Raw genomic sequence first — 22,075 nt, 5'->3', positions numbered from 1 at the left:
ATGACAATGATTTCCCTCTGATAAACATTGTGTGTACCTTAACGGTTTACATGGACTATGATTATCTTTTATTCAGACAACTTGCAAATGAAAATGACACGAACAAGACAGCAAGACGTATGGGTATGTATGACAGACTTTCTTGTATTCCGGTAGAACATTCCAAGGGGTATAAGACTGTTTTGTTTTAATCATCAGCATATTGAAAGCATGTCCAACTTGAGTAATGATTTGAGGTGCGATTCCGCTGAACCATTTTAATTCACACTGGGTTGAACGGTTTATGCAGATGAAGCAACTCCAAAGTGGTGACTGTGATAGGCCTTGGTAATAAGACGTTTTTATTTTATATATGAAAAGGGAATGGGAAGTCGGTTTTATTAGGTGAAAGATGTGTAAATGTTTGGTGATATAAGGTTGATACCGTTGTCCCTCAGTTACATCTACAAACGACGTGTTTTAGACAGCTGAAGTACAGGATTACCAGGAAATGTAAATGTTCTGTGAACGGAACATGCTCAGTAAACAATTGGTAATCAAAGTTCTTGTTCGTGTGTGTGTGTGTGTGTGGTCTGTCTGCTGCCCCCCACCCTGTGGGTGGATGTCAATTTACCAACCTTGGAATCAGGAGACTGAAATCAGTGAAGGCTGAATTTATGTACACATAATTTAAAATTATTGCGCGACTATTTTGACCCAAGTGCATGTTTGGACCAGTGTAAATTTGGATGTCCGGACTCCAATAAAAATACTTGTCTGGACTTTTGTTCAATGTGACTTGGCTAAGTTAATGTGCCAATAATATATGTGAACAAAACTCATTTTGACAATTTGAGATGTACCATGAGATCCTGAAAAATCGAAATGACCTCGTCTAAAATGTCAAGATCACAGATATACGTTTAACATTATGAACGACATGTGTGAACGCAATATTGAAAAGGCGATTCAAATCAGCACATCGAGCATTGCTATGATTTACAAAGGCGTATGTGCAATAATCTGGCAAAAATCTTCGCACACATGACGTTTGTTGTTGGTATATCAGAAAGCGAGAGAAAGATATAATAATCAGTCAGAGAAATGGAGAGGAAACAAAGTTTCAAAAAAGAGGAAGCGCGTCAGAATCTTTGAGAAGAAAAAACAGCAGAAGACAGCGTGTGTCAGTTCGGAAGAGTTGATACTGTAACGCAAATTGCAATAAGCGACAGCGGTTTTTAGGTGCACATGTGTGTGCGCGTTCAAGCAGTTTCGGAGAGCAAGTAACCCCCCCCCCCCCCCCCCCCCCCCGCCCTCTCTTTCTCTCTCTCTCCTTCAATGTTTACAATTATCAATCTTTACTTGACACACAGTGCCACCTCTCCCGACGTCAGATAAACACTGGTCACCAAAATGTTGATAAAAACAGGCATCTTCAGTAAAATGAAACTGGAATGCCTTTTATATGAATGATCACACATCACACAACCATGAAGAAAAATGAAAGGATTTTACACAGAACAAAAACTATTAAAACAACGCACAATTTCTGGAATGTAGCACGCGTATGGTCGACCTGTTTGGAAGACAGAAAGATTCACATGGAGAAATAGAAATTCACATCCAACTTATCGCGGACACCTAGAAAAGACATGACCACGCATTATAAAATGTCTCGTGCAATACATTTTTACCCCCCTACTCCCCGCCCCAAAAGTATTATCAAGAAGCACTTTGCAATATATTTCTCCAGAAGAAACTTCAACGCGCAGTTATCACATTAACGCGCGCGCGCAAACACACACACACACACACACACACACACACACACACACACACACACACACACACACACATACAGACGCACGCAACAAAACAAAAAAACACAAAACAAAACACAAACTGCAAGCTTTCGCTCACACCCTTTCGGATATGCGGAGAAGAGAAGGAAAATAAATCGATCATGGAAGCTGACAAGTGCAACTCCAAATTGACTATGCTCCAGCAGCTCCAAGTTAATCTTTAAGAGAGGACGAGTTCATTGATCAGCCCCACGACGATCAGCATATAACCCCCGGCCTGCCCCGCCACGTCAAGAGTTTCGGCTCGTCTTGACTAGACACTGTGTCTGTGTCTCGTCAACCTAGCTCTTTGTTTACAAGCTTCCTCAGCGAACTCTCCCCTGCTGAATCTGACCACTCGGCCAGTCACCATGGGGACCCCGGGCATCATGCCCACTCTATTCTCCGCCACTGTCCTCTGGATTCTTCTGACCGCTCCCGTCCCCAACGTTTCTGCCACAAGGTAAAACCACAGCGTAGCATTCAGCTGCAGTGCGGACATTGGAAGGTACTTGCTTGGAATGTTCGCAGCAACTGGTCATGCCGAGACGTACTGTGCTGTAAAGAAAATTCGTGATGCTTTCACAAAAGGAAGGGACTTAGGGAAAGTAGCAGAGAGAGAGAGAGAGAGAGAGAGGGGGGGGGGGGATCACGGGGGGAGGGGGGGGGGGTATGAGGTAGAGAAAAGTGGAAAAAGGGAGAGAGAGAGAGAGAGTGGGGGAGAAGGAAAAGGTAGAGAGAAGTGGAGAGAGAGAGAGAGAGACGGGAGGGGGGGTGGGGGGGAAGGAATAGGTAGAAGTGGAGAGAGAGAGAGAGAGGGAAATTAGGAACTAGGAACGCAGGAAGTTTAATGCGAAGACCACCAGCCTGTCCACATGAGAACATGTACACATAAAGATAACGATTTGAAAAAAACAGAAGAAAAAAAAAAGAGGAAAAACCAGATTCATCAGAACACAATTGCTCTGCCACGCAATTTGATTTCAACATTTTGAATTAAACTTCACGTCAGTTCCTCTCTAGAACGGAAGGCATAGTAAATAAACATGGCAACATCTCTTATTACACACCTGTCTTCATTTTGTAACAAAAATGGAATTGGCGGAGTGTTACTGTTTCTATAATGTTTAAATATATACTTTTCTCGTGGTTTAGCATATACAGGACATCTAATAAGTGAACTTCAGTTTCTAGATCATCACAAAAGGGACAGTTTTTTGGTGTTGACATAATGCTATATCTTTTATTTACTTTAAGGTTGTTAACGCTTAGATGAATATTCACCAGAGCCACTCTAAATTTTCCTATTGTAATATCTCGCAGGTATTTTTCTGACTGTAATAAAGATTTGAATTTGCGGTATTCCTTGAAACGATCACTATTTTCCAACTTTCCGTTCCATTCTTGTTTACAGCAATCGACCATTCTCTGTCTAAACATTTTAAATATATTGCTTTCATCTCCCTCCCCTCCATATGTCCATACTTCTGAAAATCCAAATGAATCTAAACACTGCTTTACCTGAAGTGCCCAGTTTTTATAGTTTTTCTTCGTTCATATTTCTTTCGTATGCTTGCATTTGTAATCTAGTCGGTATCATTTTTTGTGTTCTAATCCAGTATCTTACTGCACTCAAATAACTATCAATGTAAAGCGGATATCTGCCTGTCTCTCCATACACCATTGTGTTTGGTGTTTTTCCACTGACACCTAAGAAATATTTACAAGCAAAAAGGTGTATGTTTTCTAAAACTTTAACATGACTTAGACCCCATTCTTAAGACGAATATAACAACATAGGTTTGACTTGTGCATCAAACAATTTAAAGAAAATGAACATATCTATATGTCTATATGACCAAGACTATGCATAGTTTTTATTATCTCCACCACTTTACCCTTCGCCCTGCTTGCAAACTCGGACAGTGATATATCTAATGATAATCTAGTTGACAAAGTAAAGCCTAATTATTTTTAGCTATTCACAATTTCAATTTCTTGCCCTTTATAGTACCATTTCTCATATTTACTCAGATGACCACCTTTTCTAAAAACTTTTTTTTTTTTTGTTTTCTTTAAATTTACTGTCAGTCCAAGAGAGTCGGAAACTCGTTGCAAATTATCTGATTCTGAACTCCGGAAGAAGTAATAGAGATCAAAGCTGTCATCGGCAAACAGAAGTAGAAAAATCTACCGCAAACCTGGCAAAAACTGGTATCCCTGCTTCCCATTGTTCGTCACAAAATCCGCTTCATTTGTTATTAGAAGTGAAAAAATCAAGGGAGACAACAAGCAACCTTGCTTCACCCCAGCTGGACAATCAAAAAAGCTTGATAACTCTGCACTACTCCGAACACATGTATGTCCGGAACTGTAGATTCCTTTCAACATTTTCAAAATCAAAGAAGATGTTTAATTTTTTTTTCTAACACATCCCATAAAAGCAACATATAATTTACCTTCAAACAATTATTTATCACTAAGGTACACACACACACACACACATATATATATATATAGTCAATTGTGGAATACCCCTTTCGGAAACCCGCTTGCTCCTCACATGTTTTGTGTTCATCTTCAGCCCATCTGCTCAAACGTCTGCTCAAAATAAAAGTGAACACTTTTCTTATTATATTAAGTAACGAAATCCCCTTATAAGTTCCAGGATTATTTATATATCTTTTTTTTTTTTAACAATGGTATTATCACTGAATGCGTCCACTCTACAGGGAAGGAACTTTCGCTAAATAATTGATTAAACACCTTTGTTTGGAATGGTGATATTGTAGTTTCTGCTGCTTTAAAGAAGTCCGAAGGTATTTCGTCCAAACCAGTCGTCTTTCCAGACTTGAGCCCATAAATTGCGTACCTTACTTCTGTAATATCTTCTTCGACATGTTGCTGTGGTGTTTCTTGGTTGTCTGTACTGGGTTCAGCCTGTGGGCGTAAAATCTGATCAACATGCTCTTTCCACGAACCGACTGAAATTGGGGGGAGCGGGGGGGTGGGGGGGTTGTTTTGTTTTGTTTTTTCTTGCATTGCATAAGTGTCGTTTTTACTGTTTCACAGGGAGTCGTGTACATTTTGCCTGAATGCTTTTTTTTTTTCGTTTAAACTTATTTTGGTACATAACTCCTTTTCTTTGGTGGGTTGATATTCTTTCTTTATATAGTTCTTCATTTCCAACTGGATTTGTTCGAGATTAAGTACTAAGAGCACGTTTACCTTCACATCACCTGCATTCTGCGCCATACCATCTGCTGTGACTTCTGACACGCCCACAAATACACACAGTCTGACGCATGCAGTTATAGACGTGAATTTTTCAAGAGCAGATTCTACATCATGACTAACTTCATCTGTTAAAGACTTCTGTGTTTTCCAGAGTCATGAAGTCAACAAACAGATTTAACTTATTCGGATCCCATCTTAATTTTTCAGAAAATATTTTCTTTTGTTCCCTTTCTTCTTAGCTTTGACTAATGCTTTCAAATTCCAATTGTATGGGTATATGATGTGACTCCACACGGTTCATAACTCTGCATGACTGTATATGATCAAGGAAGTCGACAGAACATAAAAAAAAATAATCGGTGACGCTATTTCCACGATCAGAAAGAAAAGTAAACAAATCATCAGAAGCAACTTCACTCAAACCATTTAAAGGCGTTAAACTAAAGGCTGTACACACCTCCATAAGTATTTTACCAAAACCATTGGTAACAGTGTCTTGTGACTGTGATGGAAGTCATCACATCGAAGTAGACGTTTTTTTCGTATGGCATAACACTTTCTTGAGAGAGTCAATTTTGGATATGTGTATGGTTGCACGAGACGCATGGGGCGCTTGAGTGAACATCTATTTTTCTTAAACGGATCTTCAGGTGAGAGCTCAGGTAGATGCGTGCTCTCTGGGACAACTTGTTTGTCATCGAACCTGTGCGGCCGTTCAGCTTACAGCCACAGAGAACTTTGGCTCTGTGACCCTAGTGCTCAGGTGAGAGTGGAAAAAAAAAATCCAACTTAGAATATTTCTGGTGTTTATTTTAATTCATTGTTATAGCGTCGATGTAGAAATTTGGATAAGTGTATTTGTATGTGCATTTGAAGTTTTGCTTTTTGGTCTGAAAAAAAACCCAACCTCGATGTTATTATGTTATCATACTGTTTCTAAACATGGCAGTAAGATTCCTTTTTGTCAAAGTGTTTATGATATCATTGCTACTGTCACAGGGGGAAAAGAATATTTTGCTTACACTTGATTGTACCTAATCTTTGTATCATTATGAGAATTATTTCCACTGAGACTTTCTTCTTAACGCTTAACGTGGCTTAAAGGCAATGGCAACCAAAGATATTGAACAACGCCACCTCTTCCTGCTATACCAATCACTCGTCCTCAGTGTGATCGACTACGGACTTGGGCTAACAACACCGTCTCAAAGCAACCTCCTAAAATTAGAAAGAGTTCAAAATGAAGCTATGAGACTGATCCTTGGAACAACAAAAGACACGCCCACAGAAACCATGCGATACCTGCTTGACCTTCCTTCAGTGCAGGCCAGAAACAAGTTAGGACAGGTCAAGACCTACTTCAAAGCATTAGAAAACCCTCAAAACCCACTGCATGACGCAGTCAAAGAACCAAAAGGCAGCCGTCTAGAACGAGGAAGATCATGGATGGGGCAAGCAGAAGACACAATCCAGCTAGTATGCCGACTACAAGACCTGAAAGAAACAAAAGAATGGGAGAAAAACCCCGAAAACCTCAACCATCTGTTCAACACAGCCATTTCACCCACTCTAGAAAGACATTGTCGGGAATGGCCAGAGGGCAAAACTGATGCGGAAGTGAAGCTACTCATAGAAGAAAACAGTAAAGAAGAGGACATCATCATATACACAGATGGCTCAGTCACCAAAGACCAATCCGGTTGGGGATTCACTGCGAAACAAAATGGAAAAACAATTAGGGAAGAGAATGCTGCCTACAAAGTCACAACCTCCAGCCTAACGATGGAAGTTGAAGCTGTGACACATGCCCTCCAGTGGCTATCGTCCATCCATACGCCCGGAAAAACATGTCATGATTCTAACCGACTCAATGAACCTCATACAGAAAACGGAATGGGAAGCCCAGAGTGGCATAAGGCAATGCGCAACTTTCAGATTAAAAAACTCACATGGTCATACTGCCCGGGACATGCAGGAGTTAAGGGAAATGAGCGAGCTGACAGACTTGCTGGTAACGCAACACCAACGAGCGGCCTACATCTAGGAAAATCGGAAATCCTCAGAAAAGTCAAAGAATATCAAAAAGAACAGGTACAAGGCCATCACACCATCGATCGCCTCAAAGAAATAAAAGCAGAGAGAGGGAGCGGCCGTAAGTCTAACATGAAAGGTAGAGCACGATGCTTTGCAAATCAAACAAATATCGGCATCATTTCCAAACCAACATTGCGCAATTTTCTTCAAAACGGAACAGAGTCTCTGTGGGCTTTTCCAAATTCATATCTGTGAAACTGCGTGTTTGGTGCATATCTGTTATGCATGTGTGGGTGTATGTGTGAATGTGTCTTCAGGTTTTACATTTATTTGCTTATTTATCATCATTGCTGTCTTATTTATTTATTTATTATTATCATTTTTTTAATTATTTTCAATGCTACTACCCTTTTTTTTATATCTTTTTTTTTCTCAAGGCCTGACTAAGCGCGTTGGGTTACGCTGCTGGTCAGGCATCTGCTTGGCAGATGTGGTGTAGCGTATATGGATTTGTCCGAACGCAGTGACGCCTCCTTGAGCTACTGAAACTGAAACTGAAACGTAACGTGGCGATAGCCTTGAGATGGCCTTATTGGTCGGCGAGGCTCTAAGCACCATAATTTGGCGCTGGAATAATGGAATATAAATTTGTAATATGTAATTACGAGCGCTTGCTTGGAAAACATATATGATTGGATTGGAAAGACAGAAAGAGGCTAAAAGATATTACTAGTACGAAGACGATAATTGGTAATTTAATGCTGAGGATGATGCGTGACTGAACCTAGGGAAGTTAGTGAAATTGTACAGGGCACACACGCACTCACTCACACACATGTGACTGACGGGACTTACGGACAAGACAATACGGAGACAAGTCTAAACACGAACATTATCCAAGATGAACTGAAAGTATTTTTAATTTGGTTCAAAAAGCTTGTGGGTTGGCGCTGGGCCGAGACCAGCAGCAGTAACTGCTGATGGCGCCGCCAGTCGAGGGCGGCCAAGCTGTGGAGAAGGCGCTGAGGAGCAGCCTGTGTCCTGGACCGAGGACTGGAATGAAACGAACTCTTGAAGGACCGAGTATTCCCGTTATGTGTTGTGCAGTGTGTTGTGTGTTGTTGCCCTTCAACTATATCTAGTATGACTGTGTGAGTGAATGGGTGATTTTTCAACTAGTTTGTTGTTGTTGTATATAAAGATTTGCAAAGATATCCGTCTCCTGTGTGATTCCTTTTTTTATGCACGTGAACATGGCTGACTGAGAGTAGTGAGATAATAAACTGTTCCAGCATTGTAATGCCGCATTCATAATCTTTATCATTATAGAACACACTGGTGCTGGGTGATTATACACACCAACAAACATAACATCCTTATCAGCACAAACTACAGCTTTTGATATTCGAACACAAAACATGTCATCAATGTTTGTGTTAATAAACTTCACATAACCTACAAGCGATTTACGGATCAACAGTGCCACCCGACGCTCCACCCAGACGAGAAATTTTCACTACAGGAGAATGAAGAACGGCGAACTCTTCGAAATAAGAGAGAGTATGGACAACAGAAAGGCTTAAATATTTAACATCACAACTCACACCGGAGCAATAGCAAACCCAGACAGATGTAATCACTTGCTATACATGTTTAGAATGCAAACAGCAGAACACAACATCAAAAACACAAGGAAATGTACACAATCCTCGAAAACACATAAAACGCATGCCTCAAGACACGCTCGGGGAATTGCTGCGCCAGACGATAGGTAATAATGAAAACAAAATGATGGAAAAAAAAAAACGAAAAGAAAAGAAAGAAGGAAAAAAGACACACACACACAAAAAAAAAGAAGAAGAAAGAAAAGGACAAGAAATGAAGAAAGGAAGGCGGATCAATGCCATCAGATGTCAGTTTTGAGGTAGACATGAGTCATATGTTGACAACAGACAAAGGGAAACAATCCACCAAAATGATGATACAATTTAAATGGACAACAACAACAGAACACGTAGAACTGGTAAGCACAGTCATTGAACCAATGTGTTGCTTGACTGCCGTACACAGAGCGTTGACAGCAGCATGGAGAATGTGAATCCTGCCGAACGAGCAGCTGTGCCGAATTGACAACGAACACTGTGTGGAAATCAATGGAAAGAAACGTTGCTAGTGATCTTTCAGCGATTCCATTCAAAGCACGCATGTAAATGTCGCTTGTTCTGGCATTTGGGTGAATGCATTTCTGCGAAAGCATACTAACAAGGATTCATAAATCACATGCAAAGTATATGTTTACTGGAACTATAGATATGCAAACGAAAGGAAACTGTCAAGAGATACAACACTGATTTTTTTACAAATTAATAAAATCCCATAGCTTAACCCAATCTGGCCCTGGATAGTAAAACTTTACATAATTGACACCATATTAGATTTTTGGGGCGTTCATTTGATTCCTGTATTAAAGTGGCGACTTTACATTGCAAATTACAAACTATTCCAGGAAAGGTAAAGATGTTGAATGAAAAAGTTTGTAATCATGGAAATACAGAAATGGAAGTGCATCCATCTGTTGGTCTAATCAGAGCAATATAATTGTGAACAAATATTAAAAAAAATTCTGCCCCACCAGTACACTTGAAGGAGGTACAGAGTGGAGAAAGTAAAGCGATGAAAATAATGAGCTTTTCCTCCTAGATTTCGTACTCTTCTTATACCCAATTCAACTCCATTTCACATGAATTTCAACATATCACATTACGTTTCGAATGAACCAGTGTTTTTACACACAAGTTGTATTCGAAGTTAGAAGTAAAAAAGCCAAGCAAATCTATGGATGAAAATGCATTACAGAAAGAAAAGAAAAGAAATGTGAGCTGCCTTTGGTCAGAGAGCTGTTGACATCAAGCACTGAAGAGTTTTGATCACATACAAAATTCAGTCAACGAAACTGGCCTTTTTATTATTTTTTTCTTTTATATTTATTTATTTATTCTAACGAAACTGTCTTTCTCGAGCTGACAAAGATTGCACCAAATTCATAGGTTAAATGCAAAATGTATTCAACAAATCTGCAGACAGTTTGAAAGCGTTAACAATTTACAGACAGGTAAGGGTTGGAGGATGGGGGGTGGAGGTGGGGAGCTTGCTTTGGAGAGGAGTTGGGGTGCGGGGTGGGGGTGAGGAGGTGCCAGAGTAAGAGAGATATGAAATACCCATTGTTGTGTGTCGTTTGCAGTAATATCTGTGATGTCGTCGAACACAACACTTTTCGCACAACGGAGAAATGCAACAAAGTGCTGGAACTGTCCGAGCTGGGATGGGCACTGGACTTAGGCTCAACGCCCGGCAAGAACTGGGATGATGATTGTGAGTTCATCAGGTAAGTGGGAGCATTTATCTGTCTGTCTCTCTTCAGCATCTCTCTGTGTGTGTGTTTGTGTGTGTGTGTGTGTGTGTGTGTGTGTGTGTGTGTGTGTGTGTGTGTGTGTGTGTGTGTGTGTGTGTGGAAGAGGAGGAGGAATTTTTGTTTAATGTTCCGTCACACATACTTGTGATTGTAGACATTCTGTTAGAGTACTGGTTTTTACATTTGAGTATTATCGTTTATGTGTGTGTGTGTGTGTGTGTGTGTGTGTGTGTGTGTGTGTGTGTGTGTGTGTGTGTGTGTGTGTGTGGTGTGCGCTTGTGCGCATTTCACAAGAGAGGTTCAATTAAACGTATTAGGAGAGACACTGTAAGTCACGATTCTTTATTCAGAGGATATGTATATGCACACACACACACACACACACACACACACACACACACACACACACACACACACACACACACACACACATATATATATATATATATATATATATATATATAGAGAGAGAGAGAGAGAGAGAGAGAGAGATTATATAAACAACAAGAAGAAGCAGACAAAAGCCAATCTCACCAGCCGCCATGACAAAGTGGGTAATTTCGGCTAGTGGTCGGCCCCTACCGAAGCTGAGTGTGCTATGGGCTCAAGCAGAAAGACTGCTACCACACACTCGATGGCCAAACACCTCATGGAGGCGTCTTTGTGAGTGTTGTTTAAATTTCCTGACCAACAGGTGTCTGTATCTCTCGGGCCTGATTGACGCCGGGCTATAGTACGAAAGGAAGCGTGGAGCACAATCTTGCCTCTTGGTCCCCAACCGAAAGAGATGACTGTAGCAGTATCGCCATCATCCTTATTATCCTTTATCATCAATACAGAAGAAAGTTCTAAATTCTGTGGCTTTCCATGCCGTGCTTTCTGGGGAAGTGCTGAGTAGCCTTATATAGTAGCATCGTTATCATTCCCATCATCGTTCATCATCATCAAAAAAACAAAACAAAACGTCTCAAAATATGGGGCTTTAAACAAACAAACTCAATAACACACATATTTTTCAGAGCCAGCTATGGTAAAGAAATAATGACATGCATTAACAAATCACAACGTAACAGTGTGTAGCCTTTTAGTGTCAAATATAGATACAAAACCAAATTATGTAGGATATGCGATTGTCTTGCTGAAAAGAACAGACAGTCTAAAGTTACACCGATCATTGAAGAATTTAGTTTGAATTATATTCTTCTACATATCGCTTGATACCGGAGAGCACAGAAAGGGGTGGTCATCTTCTTTTCCATATCACATCAGCTGCAGGAATGTTTACATTCGCTGTAGGCTGTATATCCAGCACTGTAGCAAGAAATTCCAGAAAGGCCGAATGCAGGTTCGGTCAATGAACATAATTTGTCTGCTTCGAATGGCATATGCAGCTTTATCTCATGAGTCAATAGTATGCAAATTTGTCACAAGTTTATATATACTCACGTAAACTCTGCTACCTTCACACAATCATTTTTTGTTAAATACATTTCAACGTTTCAGTTCCTCAAGGAAGCGTCACTGCGTTTGGACAAATCCATATGCGCTACACTACATCTGCTAAACAGATGCCTAACAGCAGCATGACATGGCTGCATGCATATACATTTGTGTACATAAAGAGTGGACTTCTACAAGATTTGGCCAGAGGACAACACTTTTGTTGCCATGGGTTCTTTTTCAGTGCGCCAAGTGCATGCCGCACACGGGACATCGGTATATCGTCTCATCCAATGGATTGAACGTTCAGTTTGATTTTCCATATCAACTTGGGAGAAAGGGCGAGAGCGGGAATGGAACCCAGACCCTCACGGACACTGTATTGGCAGATCAGCGTCTTTTCCATTCTGCCATCTTCCACCTTGAATGTTTCAATGATCCTGGCATATTTTCCTTACACCAAACAAGTATGAAACAATCAGCTTTTAAAAACATTCCCCAACATTTGTAGGTTATGTCTGGGAGAGAGAAACGAAACGAAACGAATTAAAAAGAAAAAGAAAAAAGAAAAGAAAGAGGGTAAAGGAATCAACATGATATACTTTGTTACTTCCGATCGTCTGAACAACAATAACAAGAACCGCAACAAAGACAAAAGAAATTACTTGCGACATCAAAATATACGAAATGATATAAGCATGTACATATCATAAGAGAGAGAGAGAGTGAGAGAGAGAGAGAGAGAGAGAGAGAGAGAGAGAGAGAGAGAGAGAGAGAGAACGAACGAACGAACGAACGAACGAACGAACGAAAAATGTTCTAATGAACTTTGGTCAGGGACGACAATTCAAAACCAGGGGACAGGGGATGGGCATGGGAAAGGGTATCATAACACTTGAATAGCATCACACAATATCATACTTCATGGACCTGACATTAATTTCTACTTAATTAGGTCTAAGTAGAGAGAGACAGACAGACAGAGAGAAAGAGAGAGAGAGAGAGAAGCGATGACAACGAATGTGTTGATGGTGTGTGTTTCAGAACAACAGAAGACACTGTCAAAGATTGCTGCGAAGGCTGGAGCACTTACCCTGCCTGTGACACCCGTCAGTATTTCCAGGACTGGTATCAGTCACATCATCTTTTTCTTTCTGTTGACCTTTTTTTCTTTCTGTTTTATCAGTGGCAGAGCATTTCCAAATGATGAAGTCTTTCAACAAACATTAGTTTTATCATCACCATAAAAAAACATATAATAATCAAAATGGTTATGGCAGGAACAACGACGATAATAAAATCGAACTGCACTTGATTTTACAACTTCTGAATGATGCAATTTGTGTTTGAGCAGTTTTGTGCACGCTTCTTATCTATCTATCTATCTATCTATCTATCTATCTATCTATCTATCTATCTATCTGTCTGTCTGTCTGTCGAAATATATATATATATATATATATATATATATATATATATATATGTATGTGTGTGTGTGTGTGTGTGTGTGTGTGTGTGTGTGTGTGTGTGTGTGTGTGTGTGTGTGTGTGTGTATTGTTTCACATGAAAATCACGATAATTTCAAGTTAGACGGGGTGGTGTGGGCAGTACTTGTAAAATTGTATGCAATTTACAATGTAGCCCGCATTGTCTTTGCATTCCAATTAATGAGGACTTGTAAGGCAAAGTCGAAACGTTTGCTTTTGTGCAGTTGTCTGTTTCATTACTTCAATTTCATTCTTACATTACATTTTTTGCTTCTTATTGTGATAAACGGCTGAGAACAACAGTCGTTAACAATGGCTAAAGTGCAGGACTGGTGCTTGATAGAGATTGCACCTTATTGTCTTGGATGCTGTTTTTGTTTACTTCAGTTGGAAATGTGAAAGAAGAGCGTTTCAGAAGAAGAAAAAAAAGAATCAATTGCAAATGTATAAGGATACAACGGATAGTTTCTCATAGTTATGTTATTTTTTTTTTAATTCCCCGGTTATAGTAATCTAGCAAATAAAAGGAAAATAATGTGTGTTGACATTATGATAAATGACATATCACATACGGATCATGGAACAGGTAAGCCTTTTTCATACCCTGGTCCTGTCACCTGGAAAAACTTCCCTACCAAATTCGCCATCATGAAACAAAATCTCAGTTCAAATCTGACCTCTTGACACATCTGCACAAATCTGCTTTCATGGATGTCTAGGGGTTGGCATGTGGTGTGACGCGCGCTGGCCTAGAGGTAACGCGTCTGCCTAGGAATTGAGAGAATCTTAGGGCACTGGTTCGAATCCCGCACCCCCCACTGTACCTTGTGTGGTGGTGTGGACGCTAGTCATTCGGATGAGACGATAAACCGGGATCCCGTGTGCAGCATGCACTTAGCGCACGCAAAAGAACCTACGGCAACTAAAGGGTTGTCCATGGCAAAATGCTGTAGAAAAATCCACTAAGTCTCGACTGAAGTGCCCTGTGGCCCTGTGATGTTAATTTTTGTAGCGATTTCCCCCATATTGATGTTAATTGTTAGCACCCTGGGCCTCTGTGGAAAGGAAGGAGAGCACATTATATATGCCTGTTATTATGATCATTATTATCATGATAATGATGATGATGATCAAACACACAACCCACCATCGTTGAGTTAACTTCACAGCTCAAGATGTGTATTAAACAGTCTGTGCTTTCATTCACACTGGCACGAAGATGTGGCATTTGGGCCACAGCCCCTAGTGACGTCATTCGTGTTGTGTCCTCAGCCCACTGTGACGAGTGTGTTAACGGGGACTGTGTGGCCGGAGGGACGGGTGGTAAACCCTACTGCCGCTGTGATGAACACTTCACTGGACCCAAGTGCGACGAAGACACGCGGGGTAAGAAAAGCGGCGCGCGCGCGCGTATGTGTGTGTGTGTGTGTGTGTGTGTGTGTGTGTGTGTGTGTGAACATTTTACGTTCACAGTTCAAACTGATTAAAATCGTTGGAGAATTTTGAGCAGTTTGTTTGAGTTGAAAAAACCCCCTGTTAAACAAATAAACACAAGTGGCTGAGGCCGCAGTTGACAAAACGCAGTGAAGCGCTATGTAAGCCTCCATGTTATCATTATTGTTGAGATAACGCGGACAGACCCCAAAGGAGAACGGCACTAGTTGCATCTGACCTCGCCAGATACAACATCGACATCGCAGCCTTGAGTGAGGCTCGGCTTGCAGGCGAAGGCGAGCTCAATGAACGGGGATCTGGTTACACCTTCTTCTGGAGTGGACGAGGAAGCGAAGAGCGACGTGAGGCTGGCGTTGGTTTTACAGTGAAAACAGCACTTGTCAGCAAGCTAGCTGGAATCCCAAAGGGAGTCAACGATAGGCTTATGACCTTGAAACTCCCACTGGCATCTGGCCAGAAGCACCTCACCATTGTCAGTGCCTACGCCCCAACCATGACCAACCCGGATGAAGTGAAGGCGAAGTTCTACGAGGACCTTCACTCTGTCATTGCTGCTATCCCGAAAGCAGACAAGCTTATCATTCTTGGGGACTTCAGTGCTAGAGTTGGCTCTGACTACATCTCCTGGGATGGAGTGATTGGAAAGCACGGCGTGGGCCACTGCAACCCAAATGGATTGCTTTTGCTTCAGACCTGTGCAGAGCACGAACTGCTGATAACCAACAGTTTTCTGCCTCCCTACCCGTAACAGGACGTCATGGATGCACCCTCGCTCAAAGCATTGGCATCTCATCGATTACGTCATCGTCAGGAAAAGGGATAGGCAAGATGTACGTGTGACAATGACCATGTGCGGCGCCGAGTGTTGGACAGACCATCGCCTTGTAGTCTCGAAGCTGAATATTCGAATCCAACCCAAGAGACGCCCCCAAGGCCAGAAGGCTCCAAAACGGCTCAACATCGCTAAGCTGAAAAAAACATCACCATCAAACAGACCTTTGTGGAGCTGCTGGAAGATCGTCTGGAATCCGCCTCTCTGGACAACCAGAATGTGGAGTCTGACTGGAGTACCCTGCGCGAGCTGATCTATAGTACAGCTTCAGAGACCCTGGGACCCATGACCAGAAAGCACAAAGACTGGTTTGATGAAAACTGTGATGAAATCAAGCAGCTTCTGGATGAGAAACGCCGTCTGCATCAAGTCTACCTGAGCAACCCAAAGTCCACATCAAAAACGGATGCGTACAATGCCATCCGCAGGACTGTTCAGCAAAAGTTACGTCAGATGCGGGATAAGTGGCTGAGTGACAAAGCTGATGAGATCCAGGGATATGCTGACAGGCACGACATGAAGAGGTTCTATGATGCCTTAAAAGAAATCTACGGTCCCATATCCTCAGGATCATCCCCCCTCCTCAGTGCAGATGGGAATACCTTGATCACCGAGGAGAAAATTCTCGAACGCTGGGCTGAGCACTTCAACAGTGTCCTAAATCGCCCTTCCTCCATAAATGATGAAGCCATAGACCGTCTCCCACAAGTCCCCATCAACGAAGCACTGGATGATCCGCCAACACTTCTTGAGACCCAGAAAGCAATCCGTCTGCTATCCAGTGGCAAAGCATCTGGCTCAGTCTCCATACCAGAAGAGGTCTACAAGGATGGAGGCACTGTGCTGACTGAGAAGCTCCATCAGCTGTACTCAGTCATGTGGAAAGAAGAGACGATCCCCCAGGATTTCAAAGATGCCTCTATCATTCACTTGTACAAGCGAAAGGGGAACCGGCAAGCCTGTGATAGCCATCGGGGCATTTCCTTGCTCTCCATCGCAGGCAAGATACTTGCCAAGATCCTACTAAACCACCTCACAGCACACCTTGACCAAGGTCATTTGCCTGAGAGCCAATGTGGATTCCGGAAAGAGCGCGGAACCACTGACATGGTGTTTGCTGCAAGGCAGCTGCAAGAGAAATGTCAGGAGCAAAATGCTGACCTGTTCTCCACCTCACTAAGTCCTTCAACACCGTGAGTAGAGAGGGACTGTGGAAAATCATGGCCAAGTACGGATGCCCTCGGAAATTTATTTCCTTGGTCAGCCAATTCCATGAAGGCATGCAGGCTCGAGTCCAGGACAATGGTGAAACATCTGCTCCTTTTCCTGTCACAGATGGTGTCAAGCAAGGCTGTGTCCTGGCGCCAACACTGTTCAGCCTCATGTTCTCTGCAATGCTTACTGATGCCTTCAGAGATGGCGATGTTGAAATCGGCCTAAAGTACCGAACAGATGGCAAGCTGTTTAACCTCAGAAGGCTTCAAGCAAAAACGAAGGTCATGACAAACATCATCAGAGACTTTTTGTTTGCTGATGATTGTGTCCTGGATCTGAAGCTGACATACAACTCAGCGTTGAAAAGTTTGCCACTGCCAGCAGGAACTTCGGCCTTACCATCAGCACGAGGAAAACTGAAGTTCTCCATCAGCCAGCCCCAGGGAAACCCCACGTTGAGCCCAACATCACAGTCAATGGTCAGAGACTCAGTGCGGTGGAGTGGTTCACATACCTTGGCAGCACACTGTCACGAAATGCAACCATCGACGATGAAGTGAACGTCAGGATTGCAAGAGCAAGCGCAACCTTTGGCAGACTCTATGCAAATGTCTGGAACAGAAGAGGCATTGGTCTTGAGACCAAGCTAAAGGTCTACAGAGCAGTAGTTCTCCCCACACTACTGTACGCCTGCGAAACTTGGACAGTGTACCAACGACACGCCAAGAAGCTGAACCACTTCCACACAATATGCCTCAGGAAGCTACTGAACATCAAGTGGCAAGACAGGACCCCAGACATGGAGGTGCTTGCAAAAGCCACCCTTCCCAGCATCTTCACCATCCTGACACAGTCCCAGCTTCGCTGGGCTGGACACGTGGCATGCATGCCAGACCATCGGCTGCCCAAAAGGCTCTTCTATGGCGAGCTGCAACAAGGGAAGAGATCACACGGAGGTCAGAAGAAGCGCTTCAGAGATACTCTGAAAGTCTCTCTGAAAGCGTTTGATATCAACCCTGACTCCTGGGAGGAATCTGCAGTGGACCGTGACAAATGGCGCGCTGCTGTGCACAAAGGCGCCAAGTTGTGCGAGGCCAACAGGACTGCAGCAGCTGTTCAGAAGAGGCAGGCCAGAAAGTCACGGGCAAACAAGCTCCCTGACAATGATATGCCTGTCTTTGTCTGCCCCAACTGTCAGCGAACATTTCGTGCGCAGATTGGACTATTCAGCCATCTGCGCATTCACAGATAGATTCATGAGCATCCCCCCACCCCACCACCACCCTCCCCCCATCCCCCAGCTGGATGACAACGATGGTCATCATCGATCTCGATAGACACACACCACCACCATTGTTTTGATCATTATTATCATCGAAACAGAAATACTGCAACGTGATACCTGGTGTTTGCATGAAAATTAAATGCATTCAGATACAGACTAAGTCACGTGCTCTAAGAATCAGACGACCACCAAACTGTATCCAGTTTGTCAAAGCGTCCGCCAGCTGGCGCGGGGACATGATTCAGTTGTTCGTTTCCCTTTGCGTGTTCTGTGCGGCATGTTTACAAATAAAGAAATTTACAAGTTTTTGGTTGAATGCACATTATTTCTACCGTTCTGGATGTGTGTAGACGTCGTGCAATGTCAATATGTAGACGTGTGTGTAAACGAACTTGCCAGGTCCTTTTAAGGAAGTTCCTCGCTTTGTTACTCTGCATCTTTTGTTTACCTGCGTGCAAGATGGTGGGAAGCGCTTAGCAGCAGCTGCAGCGGTGTGTGTGTGTGTGTGTGTGTGTGTGCAGAGTTGTCCGGGTTGAAGCAGTACTGTTATGACAATGCCGACTGTACGGGGGAAAGATCGAACTCCACTCAACCACAGTCCGAGTGTTGTGCTGGCAACAGCGGCGGTAGCTGGGGCAGCAGTTCGCAGTGTATCACGTGTCCCGACGATCATGATGGTAAGTAGTGCTCCCGGTAACATCAGTCATCATGACATGACGTACAACATTGCTTCTGATAAAAGAAAAATAAACAAAAACATTCTGATGTGCACTTGCCCAAAAATTCGAGATTTAACAAGGTATGGTGGAGACTTCGCAATTTTTTTTTTTTTTTTTTTTTTTTTTTTTTTTACTAGTATAGCACTAAGTCTGCTAACTTATTATGGAGGGATAGTGTGAAGCTCTATAAAACAAGCAAATAATGACAATCTTTATTTAAGGTTCAACTTTGAAAGTGGACGGGAATTTCGTGCTGAAGAATACATTACAATACAAAGGGGATTGAAAATAAAACTTGTTCACTTTCATTTTCCTAAGTCTGTCTATCTGTCTGTTTCTCTGTCTGTACTATGGCGACGCGCTGACCGTGTGGAGAATAACCCGAATTTCACACGGAGAAATGTGTTGCGACAAGGAAATGATATATCCAAATCCAATCCATTTTAGTTACCTGTTTTTGTTTGTCATTTGTGTGAAAAAAATGTGTTGAACAAACGAACTATCGGTATTTTGTAGCAATTTGTTAATGTTCATTTCAGCATATTTATGTTTTAAATAACCGCACAAGTTCAATTACTCATTAGTGCAGGATTTGAGTTGACATTGTTGGCAGTTTTTGTAATACTAAAGATTTTGTTCAGTTGTATGCATGGGAGTCTGTTGTGTATACTTTGATTTCTGGTGCTTTCACGAGCATTGTTTCCAAGAGTCTTTGTCGTGCTTCTCATTATCAAGTTTTGTCAAATTAAAGGTTTCCTGCAAAATCATACATCAATCATCATTTCTGCGTTTAAAACCCGATCAACCAAGAAGTCACTTAGAAGAGAGTTTGGAGAATATGTATTCAATATTTGATTTGATGTTAAATCTCGATCAACTCGAACGTCTGAGGTAGTCAGAGAAGAGTGATGAAACAATGTGAATTGTAATTCGAACATAACACAAAAAAGAACACCAAAACAACAACAATGACCAGTAAAAACGGGAAAGGTAAAACAGGTAATACAAAACAATGTTAAGTGAGACAACAATGAAATGAACACCATCGCAACTAATATAAAGTGAACTGGAAGTAATTCTCTCTCTCTCTCTCTCTCTCTCTCAGGCGAGCACACAAACGAGACGGTCTCGGCGGAACGGGACCGTGTGACGTGCATGACTGCCGGCGAGGACATCTACCGCACCTTCGATGACGCGCGCTTTACCTACTACAGCACGTGCACCGTGGCTCTCCTCAAGTCCTCTTCGGGCATGGAGATCTACTCCCGGACTATGTGCGAGGCCATGAACAAATGCAGTTGCAGAAAGGTACGTGCTTCTCTTAGGGTGATGGAGGTCGTATTCAAGCAGGGAAAGGGGTGGACGGGGTGGGGGGGATCATGCCAAACGTGCAGAGGCTGAGGGGAACGCTGTGTAATGCACAAAGAGAGAGATGACCTGGTGCTACAACACACCGACAAGGCAGCGAGGGTCCAAGGATCAGGATGTTTTTCTTTCCCATTCACTACACCTTGTGTTGTGGTCTGGGGCCCTATTCATGGGGACTGAGTTGCATAAAGCAAAACGTCTGAACGTCAAAACTTTTGCTGCGGCAAAGTCAGTATTCGTATGGGCGGGTGTGAAGGCCTGACAACGAATGGCTGGGTTTCTCACAATTTGTTCTTGACAACGCCTTCGTTCTGATTTAGAAAGGGATTTTCTCGAATAAGTTCCCCTGTGTGCATGCTTGTCAGCTGCTGCACGGTTTGAAGTTTACGCTTGGTTTGTTCAGCCTGGATTTCATTGGTTTGTTGTGTCTGGAGGGCATCACTAACACGTGTGATCGTGTGGCATGCACGTGTTTGTTATGTTTTAAAGCACCAGTGTGTGTGTGTGTGTGTGTGTGTGTGTGTGTGTGTGTGTGTGTGTGTGTGTGTGTGTATTTATAATCTTTATGTATTATGTTTCTTTTTGCTGTATTTGAATGAAAGGCACAATTGAAATAAACTATTATCATTACCAATATCAGTATTATAATATCATTATTATCATCATCATCATCATTAACATTATTATTATTATTATACACTTCTAGATGGTGCGTTCAAGTTGACTTAAGTACTTAGCAAAGTCTGGGCATATGGAGTGTAGTCCAGCGAAATCGCTGGACTAAATGTCAGCCGTTTTAGTCTGCGTTTAGACTCGGACTTCGTCAAAGTCTTCCACCATGAATACCAACTTTTTGTCACTGAAGTGTTATGCAACAGGCCAACAGCGCAATGCAAATCGAAGCAAACAAAACAATACAATTAAATACAGCATAAAACAGACTCGGTTAATCTGATATCCTTGGGAATAGTTTGACATTCGGTGTCTGAGAAAAGGTTCCTCCGGCCTGTTCTTGTCTAATGGTTTGGTTCAAGGTAGAGTTTGCATAAAGGTTGGCCAGTCTTTCCAGTTTGGGACCAGGTCATAGGTTGAACACGCCAGCTGATTTAGGTTGGGATCAGAGTTTGTTTGAGTCAGTTTTCCTTTCCGTCTTTGACACTATGATTCTCACTTCATAATGTTGTCGTAAAACATCAAAGACAGACGATTTTACAACAGAGCCGATAAGCAACTTTCAAACTAAAAGAGCAGGATAAAAAAAAATAAAAAAAAAAAAATCTTGGGAAACATCTAACACATGCTGACGGATATCAAGCAAAGAAAAGATATGTACTTGACATTGAAGGTCATCCAGGATTCATCTTTTTCTTTCTCTTTCTTTCTTTCTTCTTCTTGTTATCATGATTAATCTTGGATAAATATAAGTAGATGACTAACAAAACTATTGACGATAGTAACAGCTTGAATCTTGCAGCTTGTGTACGTGCTGATGTATTCTCCTACACCGTGGTGTGACGTTCTGTGTGACGTGGCAGGTGGTGACGGTGAGGTACATCCAGAACAACGTGGCACGGTCGCTGCTGGTTGAGGACGACACTGTGACAGTGACGGGCCCAGACGGCACGAGCGTCATCCCCATCACCAGCAGCAAGAGCAGCATCGGCAACAGTGAGTCCTTGACTGCACTGCAGTCCCTGTGTTGTCCGCTGTGGTCATCTGATCCTCTGTGTCCTGTCCTCACATCTTGTCGTCAGTGCCCACACACTGCCTC

The 22,075-nt window shown here is 42.3% G+C and overlaps 1 protein-coding gene across 1 annotated transcript in view; it reads left to right on the top strand.

Moving 5' to 3' along the window:
- The first annotated feature begins 2,121 nt into the window (after positions 1-2,121).
- LOC143288107 (mucin-6-like) overlaps positions 2,122-22,075 on the top strand; it is a 57,799-nt gene continuing 37,845 nt past the window's right edge. The window contains exons 1-7 of the mRNA XM_076596394.1: positions 2,122-2,283; positions 10,333-10,476; positions 12,988-13,052; positions 14,703-14,816; positions 18,739-18,894; positions 20,042-20,244; positions 21,840-21,972. Of these exons, the coding sequence (XP_076452509.1) occupies positions 2,192-2,283; positions 10,333-10,476; positions 12,988-13,052; positions 14,703-14,816; positions 18,739-18,894; positions 20,042-20,244; positions 21,840-21,972 (907 nt within the window). The 5' untranslated portion in view covers positions 2,122-2,191. The remainder of the gene's footprint in view (positions 2,284-10,332; positions 10,477-12,987; positions 13,053-14,702; positions 14,817-18,738; positions 18,895-20,041; positions 20,245-21,839; positions 21,973-22,075) is intronic.

This window comes from Babylonia areolata, chromosome 12 (assembly GCF_041734735.1).
Source record: "Babylonia areolata isolate BAREFJ2019XMU chromosome 12, ASM4173473v1, whole genome shotgun sequence".
Classification (NCBI taxonomy): Eukaryota; Metazoa; Mollusca; class Gastropoda; order Neogastropoda; family Buccinidae; genus Babylonia; species Babylonia areolata.
The sequence above is the reverse complement of the archived record's forward strand: the minus strand, read 5'-3'. Positions and strand labels throughout refer to the sequence as shown.